This window comes from Sprattus sprattus, assembly GCF_963457725.1.
Source record: "Sprattus sprattus genome assembly, chromosome: 6".
In the NCBI taxonomy this organism is placed as follows: Eukaryota; Metazoa; Chordata; class Actinopteri; order Clupeiformes; family Clupeidae; genus Sprattus; species Sprattus sprattus.
Window position 1 is genome coordinate 2,687,983 of NC_137925.1, and position 21,879 is coordinate 2,709,861.

Consider the following 21,879-nt stretch of genomic DNA (forward strand, 5'->3'; position numbering starts at 1 on the left):
GCTATAGGGCTATGTCTATGGAACCAGGGTACACGGCACAGGGTTGAGAGACAGAAGATTACCATAATCACTTTTGTGTGCTCTTTTAAAGGTACAGTCCATGGCCTAGTTTCCCGAACGCTAAAAAGGCCTAGAAATCGGTCGTAAGAGGGATATTGCAGAGCGGTTTCCCGACGCCGCACTTACGGCAATGATGAGTCTATGATGTCGCCAAAATTCACGTAGGCCGTTAAGATACGTCGTTATCGGGAAACGAGGCCCATAATTCTAATCCACACTATTTATCAAATTCAGTGATCTGCTCATCATGGTCCTCTAGCTGTCTGTTCTAGTATGTGTGCTCTCAGATAGCCCCTGGCTATGGAAGTGGGAAACTAAAAAAAAGTGGCTTGGGCCTAGCCATACAGTACTCCAGCCAATCAACTCCTTGCTCTGGGAACATGGGAGGGAGGTGTGTAACTTGATTGGCTGCTGAATTTAAATATTAAGATTCTTAGACTATGCCTTTAATGCTATAGAGGCCCTTTCCCACCAGTGGGACATTTTTTTCATGTTGTTAACAGTGATTGATATATAAGGGACAGGCAGAGTAATATGTTCCAGCTTGTTCGTAGGTTTACCAACCATCAGTGATTCATTTCCACTCAGACTCTTTTACCATGTCATGACATGAGAACGGAAGCATGTCTTCATTGGTGTTGCAGAAGTGATGCCCAAATTAAGTTTTTTGTTTGTTTGTTTATTTGTTTTGTTCTCTGATTGTACACACACGGAACACAGACATGTATAAAAATGCACACACAAAAAAAATCGAATAATTACAGCTCCACTAATTACACAAATAATCCCACACACACACACAATTTCCAATCCTGTTGCCAAGCCAGAGACAATGACTTCATCAACAGTGTTTATCGGCAGTGAGGTCAGGCTAATAATACTAAAAAGAACTGACTTGGACAGGATTCAGTCCCAATGAGTAAGACTGAGTTTCAGAAAACTACTTTCCAAACAGGAGTATCATTAGTTACTGACTTCACCCTTTAAATGTTTCCACCAAAGTGTTCGGAAATGTGTGAAAGGTCTAAGTGTGTGAAAATGCTCAAATAAAAAAATTTAAAATCTATTTAGAGACAAATATGTACACTACATGAGCCAATCTGTTCTAATTGCTTCTATTGCAAAAACCTTGGCAAAGAAACCACGAGAGCCAATACAGAGTTAAAGAAATGCACCTAAAAGTTGTAATCCTAAGCATATGCAGCACAGTCTGTTGTGTTATTTCAGAGAACGCTAATCACCATGAAAAAAGCAAATTTTAGTGGTCCTGCCTGTAAAGATTCTGGAAGACTTCGCCGTTAATAATTCATAAGCACTCGCTAATCTCACTGTAGGAGTCTAATTAACGCGTCATTAAAGGCATAATTCTGATAATTATAATTTCTCACTTTTTAAATGCGAGCGCCATGAAGCTGGATGGTGGCAGAGGAGAAGGAGGAGGAGGAGGAGGGGGAGAAGGGTGTCCGTCTGCCAGTTCAGTTACTAACGCTCAGGCTGGTATTATGCTTAATAAAGAAAGGCATGACGCTGAAGGAAAGGTTCAAGCTGCAGATGATCAAGAATCAACACATTAAATAAAAAATATTTATGGGATATGGATTTCATGTACATTTGATGTCAAATGGAATGTATTTTATAGAGAAATCATCATGTTTACCTGTTTTGTCTTAAAGAGAGCTGACTGTATCTTATTTGATTTTGACAACATAGCACCTCTTCAGAACATGTTTTTGACTTTTTACACATAGTTTGCACACTTCCGTTCTTTAATCGTGCTAAATGTTTTATTGTCCGTGTGTATGTTGTGTGATGATTTTCACTCCTCTTGATAAAGTGGTTGTCCCTTGATTTACACGTTGCGTGTTTTGTCATCAGAAGGTGCAGTGGTGTGGCCGTCAGTTGTGTGTGTGTGTTTGTGTGTGTGTGTGTGTCATTCTATCCGTTTTGTCTGTGTGGTGTGTGTCACTCCGCTTGCGTGCATGGTTGTCCCTTGATTTACACGTTGTATGTTATGTCATCAGTAGGTGTGGTGGTGTGACCGTCAGACCAACAGATGTTCCTGACATGGCAGCCTTCCAAATCAATTATTCCGCTCCCTGCATGATTTGGATTCCGCTTCCGTCGGCGGAGGTGTGAAAAGGTAAACATCCCTCAGTCCCAGCTTGTGTTCCTACGGTTCCCATGAAGCACCGCTGTTGTTAGGATGTTTCAGGGCCTGTCTGCAGCGAGAAGAGGCACATTCCCTGAAGCCTGAGCAGAGCAGTCATGTGTCTCTTTCTCTCACTCTCACACTTCCCATCCTTACCTCTCTCTCTCTCTCTCTGTTGTTGTCTTTATTTCTCTCTCTCTCCCTCCCCCCTCTCTCTTTCACTCACTCACTCACTCTTTCTCACACTCGTTTTCCTCCTAATTCTCTCCTTCGTTTAACTGGTGCACTCTCCCGGGATGGGGACTGGTGCTGCAGTGCTCATTTCCCCTCTCGAAGAGACGTTTCTCATGCACAGCCGTCACAGATGTGTCCCTGTGTTGACTCTTTATTTACCAAAACCAACGGTGGCGTGATTCTCCGGAAATGAATAGGTATGGTGTCTGTAAACAATAATTAGAATCCCACACTATTTCATAGCTTGAAAAATTTGCATTATGTGGTGGATATGAAGAGAAATGTTCGAAAGCATTAAAAGATGCCGACGCAGGATACATGGAGGAGAAACAAAGTCGGGTTAGAAAAAACACAGTGCTAGAGCATTTTTAAAGTACACCGTCTGAAAACGCACAGAGGTACTGTTGACTCTACACACATTTTCGACCTATAACCTATACAAATGGTGCACGTTTTTTTCCCCCTGGTATATACCTGGTTACCTTTTTAAAGAGACGGCTCTGAAGTCAGTGTCCTACTAACAGATGAGCCCTTGGGTTGGTTTATTCACATCACAGACGGCCAGAGGATAACCATAATGTAATGGTCATTCGCCTGTCTAGAGAGATTACCCAAACAGTGTGTACAAAAGTTTAGAATGGTTATCTTGTGCCAATAGTACAGTTATTCCCATTCTGTAGCTTTTGAAGAGGGCCAAAAGAATGGTTTGAATGTGGAGAATCCTAGCGCCTCCGGTTGCTAGCTCATGCCACACAGGGCCCAATGGCCTCCTTCCCTCGCACCTCCATGATGCAGCTTAGTCATTGTAGGCCATATGTTTAGTCAGTAACTTTGGGACATCATAAATTGATTAAAGTTACTGACCATAATACAATTTGGGCATTAAGCACCTATTCAAAGTCAACCTGCTTTGGCCAGGAATCAACTGCAGGTCATCTGTGTTTAAGGCTTCATCTCTAGCCACTGCACCACCAATACATACAATACACTTGAACAATAGGGGGTGTGGGTTATAAATGAACTACTGACATATTAGCCCTATCCCGGCCTCTCTCCACTGGCTTCCAGTGCGGTTCAGTGTTGATTCTAAGGTGCTCCTGTTCGTTTTTAAAGCCCTTAATGGCCAGGCCCCTAACCCCTTATTCCACCGCCAGGCCCCAAACCCCTTACTCCACCGCCAGACCCCTAACCCCTTACTCCACCGCCAGACCCTAACCCCTTACTCCACCGCCAGACCCCTAACCCCTTATTCCACCGCCAGGCCCCTAACCCTTTATTCCACCGCTAGGCCCCTCAGGTTGTCTAATTTAGGGCTCCTAGCAGTCCCCCAATCTAAGCTGAAATCGGAGGTGACCGCACTTTTGCTGTTGCAGCCCCTAGACTGTGGAACAGCATCCCCCACTCTATAAGATCAGACCCCTCTATTGACTCCTCCGAGTCCAGGCTCAAAATATACTTTTATTCTTTAGCATTTGGGTCCTCCCTGATTTAAGTTTATAATTTGTATATTTGCTTTTTTGTGTATATAGATGCTTAGTTGAGTGTGTTGGTTCTGTTTTTCTATTTACCGGTATATATTTTTTGTGATCTAATTCTTTTGTTTCTGTTTACTATTTGTTTTGACAATTTATTGTGACTTGATTGAATGTACAGCACTTTGGTCAGCGTGAGTTGTTTTTAAATGTGCTTTATAAATAAATTTGACTTGACTGACTTGCAATGGTGCTAATCTTATCGCTATGGAATTCTGTACCAATAGTCACTTTGATATAAATAGAATGTAGAGGTAGTTTGGAGGTGTAGATAGAAGTTCTGTATAAGCTGAATAGACAAAGTATGCTTAAGGCTTGGTGAATTGCAAAATACGTATATTTTACTATTGTTGCATGTGCTTATACATATACAGGCATACATGCATATGCATACACATATCCATTGATATGCTTTATGAACTTGGTTTAAAAACTGTAGTATGTATTTGTATATACTCATCCTATAGCTCCTTGAGTATAGACGTGGAGAAGAGGCTTTCTTGAAGGAATAATGTCGCCTGTATTCACTCCAGAAAGCTGTGATCATCATTTAGACATGGATCTGTTTTAGGTGGAAGAAAGCCAGCCTATTGTTCAAGCTTTCACACCTGGCATTGCTCAGAAGGTGAGAGCTCTGTCACCTCAGGTGTGGAGAAGATGTCACTCTGTGTGTGTGTGTGTGTGTGTGTGTGTGTGTGTGTGTGTGTGTGTGTGTGTGTGTATGTGTGTGTGTGTGTGTGTGTGTGTGTGTGTGTGTGTGTGTGTGTGTGTGTGTGTGTGTGTGTGTGTGTGTGTGTGTGTGTGTGTGCGCGCGCGTGCGTGCAGGTGCAAGTGTGTAATGCATGCCGCCTTACCTTATTACCTGAACAATACAAGTGTTTTGTACAGTGCCAAAAAACAACAAAAATATGCAAACAAAACACACACACACACAACCACACACTGCTCAAATTCATTGTGGGGTGGAAAGAAAGTTTACACTCTTCAAAACAAGTCTCAGTGACATCCTTAATTGTTATTTGTTCACAGGTTCCTAATTCACATTCATGCCAATTTACATTCTTCCTAAGCACTGGTCCACCCACCGGCACAGTGCCTGTAGCCTCTCTGACTTGAGTTGGGTGTGCCCTGGTGCAGTTCCTCTGGGAGACTCAGAGGTGCCCTCGGCCCTGACTGAGGACTCTGGGACTGCATCAGGGACATGCAGAGGCTGCGTTTCTCCCCGGTTGGTCCCACCCCCCCACCGGTACTGCAGGTGCCTTAGGAGGTATCTCAGCCTGAGCTGAAGCTTGTTGGACTGGCCAGCATCATCGCCTGTTGACCTGCCAGCATTTTTGCTAGGGCTCGTTGGAGAGGGTGGAGGGGGAGTCTGGGTACCACAGCTGGAGTAGCAGGTTGCGGGGTGTCCATCTTCGTTCACCTGCTGTGGAGGAGTGCCATCTCCTGCTTGGCCATCAGTGGTTTTGGCTGCTGTTGTTTCGTTCTTGGCTGCTGTTGTTTCCTTCAAGCTGCTGTGGACAGATAGAGCCAGCACAGCGTGTTCAGGAGATTCTGGGGGAAAAAAAAGGAGATATTTATATTACATCTCACAAAAAGCTCTTCCTTTCATGCGCTAAATCTCTCAAAGAGGACTCCTTTAACAGACATTCAATGGCGTTGCAAAAGACCAAAGGCACTGTCTGAGTAAGACCTTTCACTGTTCTAGGTTCTACAAAAGAACCCTTTTCGCTATGAGTGTAGCTTGTGTTCTGTAACAGGAGTACACATGAGGCTTGTTATGAACTGGCTTTGCTAATTATCCTGAATCCAAGAGAAATCTTAGCCTTAAGGCAGAGCTAATATTCACACTGCCAGGCTAATTGTGTGGGCTAGCCGCGGGGCTGGGCTGCGGGTAACTGGCCATGGACTGACAATGACAAGACTAACAATGAATTCCCTGGGTAAACCCAGTAAGTACTGAAAACTAAAATGGCTAGTCTGAACCGAAGATGGTTCTCAGATCAATCAAAATGATTAATACAGCACTAAAACTAAAAAGGGGGACAGCAAAAATGATTGTGTTAACCCGAAGCATCAACCCAAAGTAATCTTGAGCCTTGAAACAAACACCAGCTTCGTTTCTAACAGCGTGCATCAGCTCACAGGCAATGTTAGTGTGGAAGAGAGGAAGTTGAGATGCTGTACCACCATAGACGCTGCAGCTGACGCACTCCGGGTTGGCTGCTGGCTCGTGGGTGTGCACCGCTACAGATGGTGGGGCCTGCTCCAGTCCTGGAACTGCAGCGCAAGATGGCTGGATTGGCTCGCATTTCTCCGCCGTCTGCACAGCACACAGACGCACGGCCAGAGAGAGAGACCACATGAGCAACCAAGGAGCAGCACAGCACTGTCACTAGGCAGCTGAACAGGCCATGACGCTCAATGTCTAGCTACATCTGTGTTCGTTTGAAAGGTCGCTTCACCTTCATGTTGAAATTGTTGTGTTGATTAGATATTCAACTGGCCACAGGCTTGTGTTAGGAGAGACAACTGTCTCTAACTGTTTCTTTTTTGGAACTGGAGAGGCTGAATCTACATCAACGGTGCCATATAATAATTCCACTATGATTTACTTATATTACATTTTAAACTCAGTTTGCATTTAAATAGTATGTACATTTGGTAAATTGAGAGAGAAACACATCTCTGAAAAGTAAAAACTAAGGGACATTTTCTTTTTCAGTTTTCCTTTTTGGGAGGGGAGGGGGGACTGACCTGAACAGAAGACGATCCATGGAGCCTTGAGCTCCCCCAGCCTCCCTCGCTGGCAGGACAGATGGAGGGGAGCTGGGTGTGCGCTCTGGTGTAGGAGTGGAGGTTGCCCAGGCAGAATGAGACTTCCATCTCCCCTCTGTCCTTCACTTTCTGTTTGGGCTTGGATTCAAGAGTCAGCCACCTACGGAGATGTTGCTTTCAGCTCTTTGGATGTGCATGAAAGCTCAGCCCACAAACTTTAATGTCACTAGATATGAGTAAGTCGATTTTGCATTGCCAGTGGAATGTATTTTAGTTTCATAATTTATAGTCTACATTACCCCTTAATCAAATTGTTCCAATGACAGATTACTGTCCTCTTTTATGTACGACACAACTTAAGCGAGTTAAAGTTATATAATATAATATAATATAATATAATATAATATAATATAATATAATATAATATAATATAATATAATATAATATAATATAATATAATATAATATAATATAATATAATATAATATAATATAATATAATATTATATAATATTATATAATATTATATAATATTATATAGTATAATGGTAGGACCACAAGTGTGGTGATCCCACGTTGCCTCACCACAAGTAAAAAATAAACAAACAAGTCAGTCTTGTAAAATGACAACATCTAAATGTCAACCCCCCAAAAATGTCTGCAATGTATGAACCATCTCATTTGCCAGTCTGGACAGTGTGATTCATGACATGATCCATCATGGTGATGATCTAGTTTGGCCACATTTAAGAGAAGCATTAGTGAAGCTACCTCTCAGGCCTGTACACACATCAGACAGCAGAGGCATGATCATGGGAGAAAAGTGAGTGAGAGTGAGGAGATGTACATCTGTCTTGTGGGTATATTTTCAGCTGTTGATATTCATGTTGGAATGTGTGGGAGTAGTTTGGTACCCATCAGCTGCCAGGCTGAGTTTGTGTGCTGTTATAATTAGTTAAGTCAACAGGCAACATGGCTGAGTGTGGGTTGTGGTGGTGGCTTACAGGCTAATGAGGATAGTTTGACTCAACACCCAAACACACACACAAGAGCAAGTGAGCTTTGGCAGTTGTGAAGGTAAGTGAGACTGTTTCATGCATCAGCACGGCTTCCAATTCTACAAAGGCAGTTCAACAGTTCTGGTAGAAAAAAAACACACGTATTTGAAGTGTTTATATAGCAGTAGGTGCTTCACAGACATATAGGCCTTTAACTCTTCAAACCCTCAACACTTTCAGACCCGTATGAGTAAAGGGTGATATATGCTCAGTTTTAGACGCAACGCGTAAGCACGTAAGACACACAAGAGCCCCTTGCGCAGTAAAATACCCCCCCCCCCTTACGTGCTTAAGTGCGTCGCCCCAAAATCCTGGCGTCGATTTGCTTTGCAACACGCACAATCCTTAGGGAGCCTTAAGGAACCGTAAATCAAAACTTGTCTAAAACAAGTCTCTTGTGTAAATTACGTGCTTACGGTTCTGCGTCTAAAACGACCCTAAATCAGCCTTAAGGACAGCACAGGTGAGAGGGGGAATGAGAGGAAAGGAAGATAAACAGAGCTGCCTCCATTACAGAAGACCTGCTAGCATGCTAGTTAAGGACTGACCGCATAATATGTTTTTGTTTTCACTCTTAACCTTAGAGTGATGAAACTGAACATAGGGCTGTCAGCCACTCATCATTGAAGAAATGCTGGTTATGGAGTGGCCACACAATACAATGTTTATCTACGTGTCTATGTACAAAATATTTAACCATGATAGCTGTTAGCATGGTTTCTGAGCTAGAGCTGTCAGTAACTCACTTTCTGTAGCCTGGCTGATGGTCCCGGCACACGTCGACCAGGCGGATCTCGGCACGACCCAGAAACTTATCCGGCAGAGCAGCGAGCAAACGCCTGTGCATGACCGTCAGGGTCACCGCCACGGCACCGTCCAGTGGGGTGGGCAGTGCGAAGATCATGGCGTCGTTCCATACCGGGCAGAGTGTGTTGCATGCAGGCTGTGTGGTCAAGCTGTGGTTGCCCAGCTGCACCTGCACGTAGGGGTCGCTGCCGCCGTGGCGGTTCTTGGGCCGAAGGCGACGCGCCTGCAGGACGGTGACGGTCAGGTGGGAGGCAGGCCACGCACCTCCATCTGTAGCTGACATGCTGTGGGGGACTGAAGTAAGACCTCGCCTGCAATGTGATGGCATAGACATCATGACGTAGCATTTCACTATGAGTTTTAATAGTAATATCAGGCTAGGTTTGTCCTCACAAATGATTAGCTAAATTCATTGCCATTTCTCATGCATGCTAAGGTGGTTCTGTAGCCCAATGAGTTTGCTGACTGAACCCTGCCAGAAGGCAACATACTTTTTAATACAAGCTATTCAACATTCGTTACAGTGACATGATCTTATGTATCACTGATACTTCATCTCATATCAGATTTGATATCTGACATGTAAGACAAATAAAATCATGCTCTCATTGGTTCAGAAATACAGACGATTAAAGTCATTATAATAACAATAACATATTGCATCCTGCTCAGAGACTCTGTTACATTTCATCTTTTACTGTTCCTACCTGGCTACCTCACTCCATTCCAGTTAGGCTGCAGGACAGTCAAGCTTCATCTTCTCAGAGATGATTTAGTGATGTCACAAAGAGGTTTAGAATACCGCTGCCATTGCATGTTCTACTGTTGACCCTGGCAACAAACGACCAAAAGACAGGTGCTTTGTCACCTAACAGACTGTATTTTAAGTTTTCTGTGTTTTGGTTGATGGCCAGTGCCTCATATGAACCTTTTTATAAACTGAAGAGTAGAAGGCAGTTATGCCAGCATATACTCAGTACCTTCCTTAGGCACAGAACAAAGTGTATTGTGGCTAATTGTCTCTGAACAGTGAATCATGGCTATGTTTGCACCAACTTGCTGAAGACAATCATTTCCAGTACTCCTACATAATGCCTCCTTGTGAAGTTTAATGGCTTTTGATTTGTGTGTGTGTGTGTGTGTGTGTGTGTGTGTGTGTGTGTGTGTTTTTGTGTGTGTGTGTGTGTGTGTGTGTGTGTGTGTGTGTGTGTGTGTGTGTGCGTGAGAGAGAGAGAGAGAGAGAGAGAGAAGGTAATCAGTCCCCCTGTATGTAAAATAACCACATAATACCAAATTAATGACAGATTACTGACCACTTCAAAGCTCTACTGCCGAGAAACACTCATGGCATTGTATGATGTGATTCCCAGAAATGTTACTTTATTTCCTGTCTTGTATTATTTTATTGGTTATAACAAATTTGGTATCTGTAGACTGCAACAAAAGAGTGATTTATTAGCCTAATTTGACAGTTGTTTTAAAACAATTCCATTTGCAATTTGCCTGCCAATGCTGATTTAAAACTAGGTCTTTCTTTCTTTCTTTCTTTCTTTCACATTTCTAAGTGTAGTTTTTCTTCCCCCCTTTTACCTAGAATAAGAGTTGTGCTGGTGGGGTGTGTGTGTGTGTGTGTGTGTGGGGGGGGGGGGCATCCATGTGTGACTCTCCTTCCTTGGAGCCAAAACTCTGACACCGGAACAGTGTTGTTGTGCTGGGGTGTATGATGCACAAATTTCAGACAAGTAGAAAGAGCAAAGTGAGCGTTTAGCCCGCGAGTGTGAATTGCCTTTCGCACCAGACAGATTTTCCAGTCCCATTATGGCTCCAGCGAGCGTTTTCGGTGCAAATTTCTCGGTGCTCGTGTCGATTGCACATGCTCCCTAGGCCTAATGAGAGAGCATTAGCCAAGGGAGAAGCAGTAATTAGAGCAAGCGTCAGCATCAGGGACAGATGGCATGCAAAGACAAGTCTTTTTCCCTCACAATCATTGTCCCACTCTTCCAATGGTGGGGGGGTGGGCTGGGGGGGGGGGGGGGGTGGGGGGGGATGTCAGTGCATGTCTTTTTTTGTTGTTGTTTGTGTAATGGCAATCATGATACAAGCGGAGTGTCATTGTCTTTTGTTACACTTTTATTAAAGAAGAGGAGGTGAAATATAAAATGTTTTGTGTTGTTGTTGCGCGTCCTCCTGTTGAGTTTTATTTTAGTTTGGCGCACATGGGAAAGCGGGCCGTGCTTAAGACTGATCGTGCTTGAGGGTAATAATCCAAACAAAGTGTCAACAGATAGGGTGAACAGAGCTGACATGGTGTTGTGAACGCATCATGGATTTCAACCCTCTGACACAGAGTAGCATGTCTCAGATCAGGTCTGCTATTTATGGCACTGACTGTTGTGCCGCCATTTTCCTTTTTTTAATTTTTAACAAACTTGACATTTGTGAAGATGTTAGTTGCTTAATTGGGTACTTTGCACAGGAGAGTGAGGTTGCTCAGTCAAGCGTTGCAGGCTTTGACTCATAATTGAGCAATGGAGAAAAAAAAAACAACACAGTTGTGAGATGAGATGTTTTCCCGTCTGTCATCAACCTGATGAGTATTTAAATAATCGTTTGTGTGTTGGTGTTTTTTTAATTTATTGTTTATTTGTATTTATTTTTGTTGCCGTCGGCTGTACGTCCCTGTTTGATGCTCAGGGTTTTGACAACACATAATTACTATGGGACTTTGTCACAGCAGTGTGTGTTTTTATCAGTGTATTGTTTAGGGTAATTTATTGTTCATGTAGTCAAATATTGCGAAAGTGTTCCTTGCTCATCTTGTAGCATGTTACGGCATTTAATTAGTTCAAAGTGATTCGTGCTGTAAAAAAATACTGGAGACTTGATGACAGGTTGTCAGCATCTCAGTGCGGGTACAGAAAGCCTTACCGAGGAACAAGCCAACTCCATATGACACACGAAGCTTAGTCTCAATATAACCATGTGTCTTCTAACACCATCCGTACAGTAAAGATAAGTTATGTCCCAGACAACATAGACATTAGACCGTGATATGGCATATTTCATCTGCTTAATGTGACTTCCCCACTGACAACAGTAGACGTGTGGTAATGTTTTGCACAAAACAGATGGAATTTATAACAGTTATAGAATTTCATATATCTTGTCAGGGTTAACCAAAAGGGGTCTTGTCTGTTTCTGAGGGATGTCTTTTTCAGATATCCCTCTATCTATCTATCTATCTATCTATCTCTCTATCTATCTATCTATCTATCTATCTATCTATCTATCTATCTATCTATCTATCTATCTATCTATCTATCTATCTATCTATCTATCTATCTATCTATCTATCTCTCTATCTCTCTATCTATCTATCTATCTCTCTATCTATCTCTCTATCTATCTCTCTATCTATCTATCTATCTATCTATCTCTCTATCTATCTATCTATCTATCTCTCTATCTATCTATCTATCTTATTCCATCCTCCTTCCTTTCTTCACTCTGTCTTTCTACTCCCCCTTCTGCCCCAACCCACCCACACACCTCTCTCTCTGTCTGTCTGTCTCTTCCTCTCTTCCTCCCTCTCTCTCTCTGTCTGTCTGTCTCTTCCTCTCTTCCTCCCTCTCTCTCTCTCTCTCCCTCTCTTCCTCCCTCCCTCTCTCTCTCTCTCTCTCTCCCTCTCCCCCCCCTCTCTCTCTCTCTCTCTCCCTCTCTTCCTCCCTCTCTCTCTCTGTCTGTCTGTCTCTACCTCTCTTCCTCCCTCTCTCTCTCTCTCTCTCTCTCTCCCTCTCCCCCCCCTCTCTCTCTCGTTGAAGGGTGCAGCTGCTTGCTGAGCTGCTGAGCTGCTGGCGGTTGGAGGTGTTGCTGGGGCTCAGCAGCAGTAGCAGCAGAATGGGGCTCAATGTTAGTCAGTCACTCCTGGAAGACAGGAAGTCCTGCTCCGGGGGGATCCCTCCTGATTTACACGTCTCACCACTGGCTGTCGGCCCGGCCAATCACCTCACAGCAGGCCTCACCCCCCCCCCCCCCTCCAATTTGCTGCTCACACTGAAGGCACTAAATCAGCAACGCTTGGACCTAAGGGCCAGGCTGTGGATGAGGAGAGTTGCCAACACTCTTGTTATTTCTCGCTTTCTCTCTCTCTCCCTTTCTATCTATATCCCTCTCTTTCTATCTCTCTCTCTCAATATCTCTCCTTCTCTCTCTCTCAATATTTCTCTCTATCTCCCTTACTATCTCTCTCCCTCTCTTTCTGTCTCTCTCTCCCTCTCTCTCTCAATATCTTTCCCCCTCTCTTTTTCTCTCTCTCTCCCTCTCTCTCCCGCTGTAAATATATCTACCTCCCTCTGTCTTTCTCCCTCTCCTTCTCTCTCTGACTCTTTCCCCCCTTTCTTTATCTCCTGCTGTCACCTCCACTCACCGTCTTTTCCTACGTTTTCACTCTTGATTTTGGTGTCCTCACCTGCCATCCTTTTTTCTTCGCCCCATTCCTCCTAATGTTTTCTGCTGCTCTGTGTCTGTCTACTCTGGCTTATCGCCTCCTGTCCTCCCCCCCTCCCCCTCCCCCTCCCTCTCTCTCTCTCTCTCATCTTAATTCTGGCAGTCTTTCAGTGCATTATGTTTGTTTTCTCTTTTCCCTTTTTTCTGTAAGGGGCTCCCCCAACACTCTGTGTCTCGCTCGTACGGACACCTGCACAGCCTGAGGGCAGTCCTGTCGTCCATTCACCTCTAACACCCTCTTCCTCTATCACTTACTCTCTCTCTGTCTCTCCCCCCCTCTCTCTTCACTCTCTCTCTCTCTCTCTCTCTCAATCCCCCTCTCTCTACTGAATGAAGGAAATGAGGAATGCTGACACCTGAAGGGCGCCACCATTATCCAACCATAACAGACAAACTCTTTCCCTTCTGAGATTTCTATGGTTGCTGAAGAGTAAATAAACTAGGCCGGAGATGCAGACAGATCTGAACCCTGTCTAGAGGGATTTGCAGTGAATAATAGGAGTGGGGATGCCAAGACTGTGACTGACAGTGGGCTAAAATGCTTCTTTTTCTTTCTGGGGGTGGGGGGGGGGGGGGGGGGGGGGATTGGGGGGGTGCTGACTCAGTTCACACTGTGTGTGTGTGTGTGTGTGTGTGTGTGTTTGTGTGTGTATAAATTGTAAATAAATCGTAACAGTCTAAGAGAGGTTGCGTCTTTGACCTTTATATGGACATAAACTTCTCTGACACGCTAACCAGCCCTCAGTTGCCAATATACACAAGCTAAGCTCCAAATGTAGGTTTGGGATTCGGATATTTGGAAGTGTTAGGCATATTCAGAAATGGACAATAACCGCCTGTGCAAGCACGGCAAGCACGGCAAGCACGGCAAGCACGGCAATCCAGACTATTCTCAGTTGTAGTTCCAAGTTGGTGGAACGAACTGCCTAGCACTACCAGAGCAGGGGCGTCCCTCTCTACCTTCAAGAAGCTCTTGAAGACCCAACTCTTCAGAGAGCACCTCCTTTCCTAACTGGCACCTTAGCTTAACTTGCACTTAAGCAGTGACAGTCCCGCACTTCTTTTTCTTTCTATAGCGTTTTCTATTTATTGAAAAAAAAAAACAGTATTTATTGTTACACCAGGTTTTATTGCTCTTAGCTTGACTCCCTTGTACGTCACTTTGGACAAAAGCGTCTGCTAAATGACTAAATGTAAATGGCCTCCGATTGGCAGGCCTGCATAAGACCTTAAGCTTTACTGTGAGGTGTAGGTGATGTTTTCTGTACCCTCAAGTGGGTGTACGTATATTATCTCTGTAAAAATTTGAATCCCTTATGTGTGAAATGTGATTGGTGGATTCAAATGTGTATGTGTGTGTGTGTGTGTGTGTGTGTGTGTGTGTGTGTGTGTGTGTGATTGTGTGATCAGCAGCACCTGGGACAGCAGGAAGGACCAGCAGGAGGAGTGCCCATTCCCAGGATGCATTGCGGTGGCTCGGCCCATTCCGTTTTGGCACCTCAGCTGCCAACCAGTCTTGCTGGTGAGAAGGTGTGTGAGTGTGAGAGTGTCTGAATGAATGTGTGAGTCAATGTGTGTGTATATGTGTGTGTCTGTGTGTGCAGCTGATAATTAAGGTACTGTCTAGTTGTCACGACAGATTGTTTGCTCTGGGCCTTTCCGTGGTTCTGCTGAGTTACACGCAGCTCCCCCCCCCCCTCTCTCTCCTCGCGGCCCGAGGGTTTGGCACCTCTGCTGGGCAGAGAAAAGTATTTTTACCCCCTGCACCCAGAACACATCCAAGTTACTGGGTACTAATGAGAACGATTTGCCAGGTTACTATATACGGTTTGTTTTAGCTCTGAAATATATTTGTGTGAAGGACAAAAAAGACTATAAGACAAAAGAGAATATTTTTAGCTATATCAATGATTCATAAAGCATGAATCAACATTCATACACAATTCATGTACTGTACAAGTCTCATATTGAATACAAAATTAGGATTTTTTTTTTTATTTTTCAAATGAGTCTCCTTTTCTCTATTGTATTTTCCACCCAACTGAAAATATAAGTTTTGTAAAACTGAGATGGCTCCTGTTGTCCAAGTTATCATCTTATTCTGTATCAAAATAAAAGCGATGAGCAAACACCCCAGGGCAAGTTTGGTGATGTAAAACAACTGAAGAAACACCATGAGACTCACTTTCTATTTGGGACACAGTCATACACGTTAGTCAGAAAGACTAGCACGTTTATATTTCACAGATCAATGTAGGCCTAGTTGTAGAAAGCTCTTGTTACTTTAGATCATGAGGGGGGGATAACACTGCCTACTATTGACCTTCAGAGTAGATCTGCAGGTTTAACACGTCTGCACGGAATATTTGGGATTTATTATGAACTAAGCTGTCATTTCATCAGGATGAAATAGTATCGTGGTTAAAGAGGGCAGATCTAAAGATGGTTTAAGTCTGTATGCGTTTCCATCTGCTGTGATTAATTGTTGCGCCCTTAATCAAAAGGGGGGATTATTAACAGCTGTGGGATCAAAATGTAAGGTTGTCAGGGCAACTTTAATGCCAGCACCTGAGGAAATTGCAACAAATGCAAACGTATGCAAAAAAAAAAATAAGGTTTCCATCAACCGTAGTCAAATTATACCCTATGCGAATCGGCTTTTAATCCATCACCCTCTAATGAATTGATTTCTTATTTGACGATAGAAGAAGATTTTAGATCTTAGAAGATTTTATGCAAATCTGAAGGTTTCCACTCCGATCCAACTCGGCTACTCTCTCCTCCTCCAGATGACTTTGCAGGGCCTTCTTAATTTCATTCTGCGAGAAGAGAAGCCCCTCTCTGCCGGCACGGTCCACCCTGGCAGGACACGGGCCATTTCAACCAGAGTGGCTCTGGTGGGTAAGGCCGGCTGTTCCAAAAGTGGATCCCCCATAACTGCGGAGCCCCGTAATCACTGCCACCGCATCTCATCATGCGCATCGATGAGAGACGCAGCAGCTGATTCAGTCGTCACTTCAGGGAAACTCGCACACTTTATTTGGGGGGGGGGGGGGGAGTAAGTTGTTACACTGCCAAAACACAAATGTCCTGTTCAGGGATAGCATATTACTGTATATTGTAAGTATGTTTTGTATGAATATTATTACCTGTCATTCTCACTGGCAAGTTTTTTATGGCATGACTTTTATTTTTGCATGGGAAAAAATATTTGAACTTACTTCCAGGGAGTTTAGGGGTTCCTTTTGACATACATTTTTTTTTTTAAACCCCCCCCCCCCCCCCCATCCCAGATATCAGTGCGTTGCCTCAGGGCAACAATGTGCCACAAGGGTAGTAAAACGCCATGGTTTTCTATGGTCAATTCTGTAGTGAAAATAGAACAAAAAAGGCAAATTATGCAAGATTTACATCAACAATGTTTAATTAGTGCCATCAAGTTCATTTTCACATATAACAGTTACATAAAAAAAAATCTAGATTGAGGCTGTTTACACGTATATTTGTGTTTCTTTAACCGTTTTATTGTGTCTGAACGTTATTTAATTTCATTTTTCAAAAACAATCATTCCGTGTGAAATCGCAGGAAGCAGTTGTTGGTGGCTGTGAAACAGAGGTGCACGTTGCATTTCCTGCACATAACCTTTGGAGTGCCAGTGCAGCCTGGCAGCTTGCACCTTCCCTTTTTTTCGGTCATGATTGACCAGTGCGCAGTGGCATCTAAGCGCACATCAGCGACCGGGATTGGCGCTGTGTGTCCTCTCTGCCTCTTTGCCTCAAACTCCATTGAAACTGTTGAACTGGGGCGACCTTTCCTCCGTTCCAAGCTCTTTCCACTCTTGCACAGGCCCTCGGCTATGTATGATTTGAAGGAGTACAGCCTCATTTGTTCGTCGGCCCTCATTTCACAGCTCACACACTCTCTGCGGTACAGCAGCCATGCCGTCACAACTGTCATGTCCAGCATGTGGAACATGATTCGATGGTACCATTTCTTGGATCTAATTTTGCTGCGGTACAGGGCGATTAGGGAGTCTAGCAAATCCACCCCACCCATGTTTTTATTGTACTCTGTGACTATAGCAGGGCGTTTCACTTGGACGTAGACCTTTTTCTTTCGATCCCATCGGCTGACTTCTGTGGCTGGAGATGATCCCATATAATTACTGATGAGGGTGACTGACCTGTTGTCATGCCATCTCACCACACGCAGAGTGGTTTCTCTGACCTTGGCTGCTTGCTGGTCAAAAGAACCACGCCCCTCCCTCTTCAGCTCACCATCACTTTTCAAGGTGGCTCCGGGCAATCTGTTTGAAGGAATTGTGCCGGTGCAATCAATGCCCTGCTCAGCCAAGGCCAGAACCAGAGGAACCCCTGTGAACCAGTTGTCAAAGAACAACTTGTAGTGCTGGTGGATTGGCACAGGTTGAACCAGACGGAGGACAACATTGCCACTTGCCCCCACATCTTTCATGCCACGCGGCTGTGCGACCTTCCCTGTGTACACCTCCAAATTATGGGGGACACCATCTAATCCTGCCAAAACTAAAATCTTATACCCCCCTTTCTTTGGCTTACTTGGGAGGTACACCTTCAGCCTGCTTTTTCCTTTGAACGGAACCATCTGCTCATCCACCGCCAGCTTCTCAACCATAGGGATCTTGTTGAATTTTGTGGTAAGATGACTGACGAGTGGACGCACTTTATACAACGGATCATCCTTTCCCTGCTGCTGGTCATTGTCGCTGAAATGTACCGTCTTTTTAATTGCCTCCCATCTGTTCAGTGACATGGTGTCTGCCAATTGGGGCCCCCTGCTTGCCCTATTCCAGTACATTCGAGTAGCTGGCAATCCATACAAGAACATATAGATAACAATGCCGAAGAACTGCTCCAGTTCAGGAATTTTCAAGTTGAGAGGCTTGTTTGGGTCACATTGGACAGCATAAAGATTGGATTGCTGTGTGATAATTTCAAGGATGTCCTCAGAAAAAAAACATCTTGAAATATTGGAGGGGGGAAAAGACATCACTGGATCTTGGGAGGCTTCCCTGCCATTCTGGGTAAATAGAAGGGTCATTGTAGGATCTTCTCCAACGGGGTAGGTCTGGACCGTGCTCAACCTCTATTTCTTCCTCAACAGCAGGCTCAGGCTCAGAATCAAGGTCTTCTCCTTTTGAACAGCAGCAAAAGCTTTCAATTAGAAAATGGCCGACTTCATGCACTTGACAGACACCCCTCGCCCCCAAACAGAACATGTACACATATGTGACACGCACTCATGCATGCACACACATACAGAAATGCAATGTGCCCCCCTCCATACACACACACTCACACACAAATCCATATGGCAGACACGCACCTTCCTGCATACACATACACGTCACTAACTGACTGACCCTTGACCTGCTAAATGTTTCTCAAACCTGTTTCTGGAGTCATCTCCTTGTCAATCTCCCGCTCATTCTGCTCTAGTGCGTTATCTGGAGTCCACTCCTCATCACTGTCACTGTCAACAGCACTATCCTCGCTGTCTGAAGGAAGGGCCCTAACTGCGACTTCCTGCTCAATCCTCCCATAAAAAAAGTTCTCACATTCATTTCCTGTAAGTTTATACAAGTTCTTATTACATGAATAGTTTTTCTTCACTATCAATCATGGTGCTCAAACTCCAGTGGTTCTCAATTCTGGCGGGGTCCATTTCTACCTGTTCTACACCTAATCCATATAGTTATAACATTCTACCACTGCTTCAGAAGAATTTAATTATTTGTGTCAGGTATTTTGGAACAGGGAGGTCTTAAACATGCAGAATATGTGGTCCCAAAGACCAGAGTTGAGAAGCACTGCTTTATCATTATTGCCTTTAGCAAAGTGACCTAACTGCACAATGTTGCCCTCAGGCAACGTACATAAAATATCTGTTTAAGCAAATAAATAAAAACTAATGGTGTATTTAAACAACTAAATATGCTTCTTTACATGTTCATGCATATGCATATATTTTTGTTTATTAAGTTATTTCATATAAAATATGAAAACAAATCATTTTTATCTTACCTCTTATTGGTGCGGCGTACCTTGCGGCTTCACCTCCTGAAAGACTTGCCCCACCCCCTAGACAAAGGCCAAGCCCACTTCTACTCATGATTTCATTGGACAGATACATGTCATGTGACATTATATATTTAAAAAAATCGAAATAAGATTTAAAGGGCCGCTGTAATGACCTAAAAAAGTGGTGTGTTGCCTCAGGGCAACGCCATGCCATATTTGCTTTTTTAAGAAATATACCGGGCAAAAACGGTAATTAGCAGTTAGCAGAAACCCTGATTTGTAGTACATTTCGAAAAAAATGTGATTGTTAGAGGGGACTTTTATTTTGAAGCAAAATAACGAACATGGTATTCAATAGTAATGTAACTTGTTGTCTGTTGAATTATGCATTGCTGAATGAATGAAGCATTCATGTCAGGTTTTATGAATGTGCTATGCACTCACCCTTCAGATAGGCGCTGAAGTCAGCCTTTTCTACTAGAACCTGAGACACACACAACAAAGTCTCTGTTATCATCACATTGTTTATTCAAAAGGCATGCATTCATTTGTCTGATCTCAAAATCCGCTTGTCCATTTACAGAAAGGTCAGATTGTGAATCCATTAGCAGGAACAGCGGAGGTCTGAGCATTGCCAGGTCGTGTTGGGAACTAACAGGGTGCATGTAATGGCATAATTTATTTGGAAGACAAAATATGAGTAACTATATTTAGATACACTTCCAATTTAAATGGGTGGTAATCAGAATACAGTTACATCCATCACTCAAAGGGATTAGTTTTTAAATTGTCATGTGTAGGCTATTTGCTCTTAAATTCAAAAATTCCCATAAACCACAAGCTAGTGTCTCTAGCGACAAGGAAGCTGCCGTTCTGCAGAGCCCCCCCCCCCACAATCATGGAATTTCTGCATTGTTTGTGATTGATTTGGTTGATGTTGGTGGTGGGCCCTACATGCTACTCACCTTGATTAATTTAACGGTACACATTACAAATGACATTTTAGGAGATGTATTCTGTATTCTGTGGTGGAATACATTTTAAAAGTAACCCTACCAACACTGCTGCCAGGCGAGGGGTTGCAGGAAAACTTGACCGGTGAAATCTGTCGCAGACTGAAGCACTAATGAGCGTTCCCCTCAGAGACGGGACACGCCCACGGCCTCGCCGCTAATTGCCCGCTTAATATCCTCTCCGTTTCTGAGATCGCAGTCCACTGGAAGACCATTTTGCACCCGCTGTTTGCCGCCTCTCCGAATCAAAGATGGCTGACCCCCTTGGACTCTGGCCCAAAGACTAGACAAGATGAACGAGAGATGTTGAGGTAGAGACAGCATACAGAGCAGAGAGAATGAGTGAGTGAGGGAAGAAGAAAGAAAGAAAAAAAACTACTTTTGAGATGTTCATCTTCCCCACAAAGCAGGATCATTTGAGGAAAAAAAACATATGCCCAGGCATCTGTTTCCCCTGACTCCTTCGCAAACTGCAAACTCTCTCTCGAGTCTCTCGAAGCGCAGCAAGCAGTGTTTTTTAAAATCGACGCCATCTGTCTTCGGTTCTTCTGTGTTGCAAGAGCTTTACTTGGCACGCTTGCATGGACGCTTACCTCTTCCTCCGACAAGAATGTCTCCCAAGGCAACTCCGTGGCAAATGTTCATCCAACTCCCCAAAGTATAGATAGAGTTTGTATAAGCATTGGACCTGCTATTTGTGTGAATCTGTCATGTGTGCCTTGGATTCGAAATGGGTCTCACTCTGCATATTACACTTAAGGGTAACTGCCAACATATGACATCAAGTAAATATTTTCCAGGGCATGAGATTTCACTCGTGACTTTCTTATCCAGGAAGTTCTAAGTGGAAGAAAGAGGACGAGGAGGGGAAAAAAAAGAACAAAAAAGCCGAAGTGAAGTGATGCAAACTTTTTCATTGTTAATACTTTCCTCTTCCTTTCATCTTCAACGCATGCCTCATTGGAAAGTACAAGAGAATGGATCTGAGAAGGTTAGGGCGAGTGCGACCTTTGGAGGAAATGAGAGGACAACTTAATTAAAGCTTTCATCTTTCCACTTTTCAATCCCTTCAATGAATGGGACCTTAAGAGGGCTGGGTGGGGTGGGTGGGGTGGGTGGTGTTGCAGGGTGGATGGATGGAGTTTGGGGGGGTGGGGGGGGGGGGCGGAAGGGTGGAGTTGGGGGGCGAATGGAGAGGGTGTGATTGCTGGGATCTCGTCTCCGTTGTTGGAAGTCCACCCTGTGTCGGTTACAACCAGCTGCTGAGAGCATTAATCCTCTGAACTTGTTCAGCATTTACAACCACTCCATCCCAACCATCATGCAGTTCAGAAAAATCAGGTCTACTAATCATTGCTAAACACCACCTAAGGGTATGGTATCCAAGCAGCACTGAACAAACGGCCCACTTGCCAGACACACACACACACACACACACACACACACACACAAGCAGCACTGAACAAACAGCCCACTTGCCAGTCATTTTTTTCATATTACCAATCTCCTCAACAGGGCAACAGCGACCCCACTTCATTCTCATGCCGAGCGTGTGACCTCCTGAAGCTTTTAACGTCAATATCTTGCTCTGATGAGGTCAACGATTGAAATCACACAACTACAGGGGGATAAGGGGGGTGCATAGCAGAGGGAGAGAGAGGGCGGCGAGCGTCGGAGGAAATGACCA

General features: G+C 44.0%; 1 protein-coding gene across 1 annotated transcript; it reads right to left on the bottom strand.

The window, feature by feature from the left end:
- Positions 1–16,684: 16,684 nt before the first annotated feature.
- Positions 16,685–17,911, bottom strand: LOC308366549 (piggyBac transposable element-derived protein 2-like; the record flags this gene model as incomplete). Its single annotated transcript, XM_080840266.1, has 1 exon — positions 16,685–17,911. One exon carries the CDS (start codon positions 17,909–17,911, stop codon positions 16,685–16,687), a length of 1,227 nt encoding a protein of 408 aa, XP_080696392.1.
- Between the last annotated feature and the right edge of the window lie 3,968 nt (positions 17,912–21,879).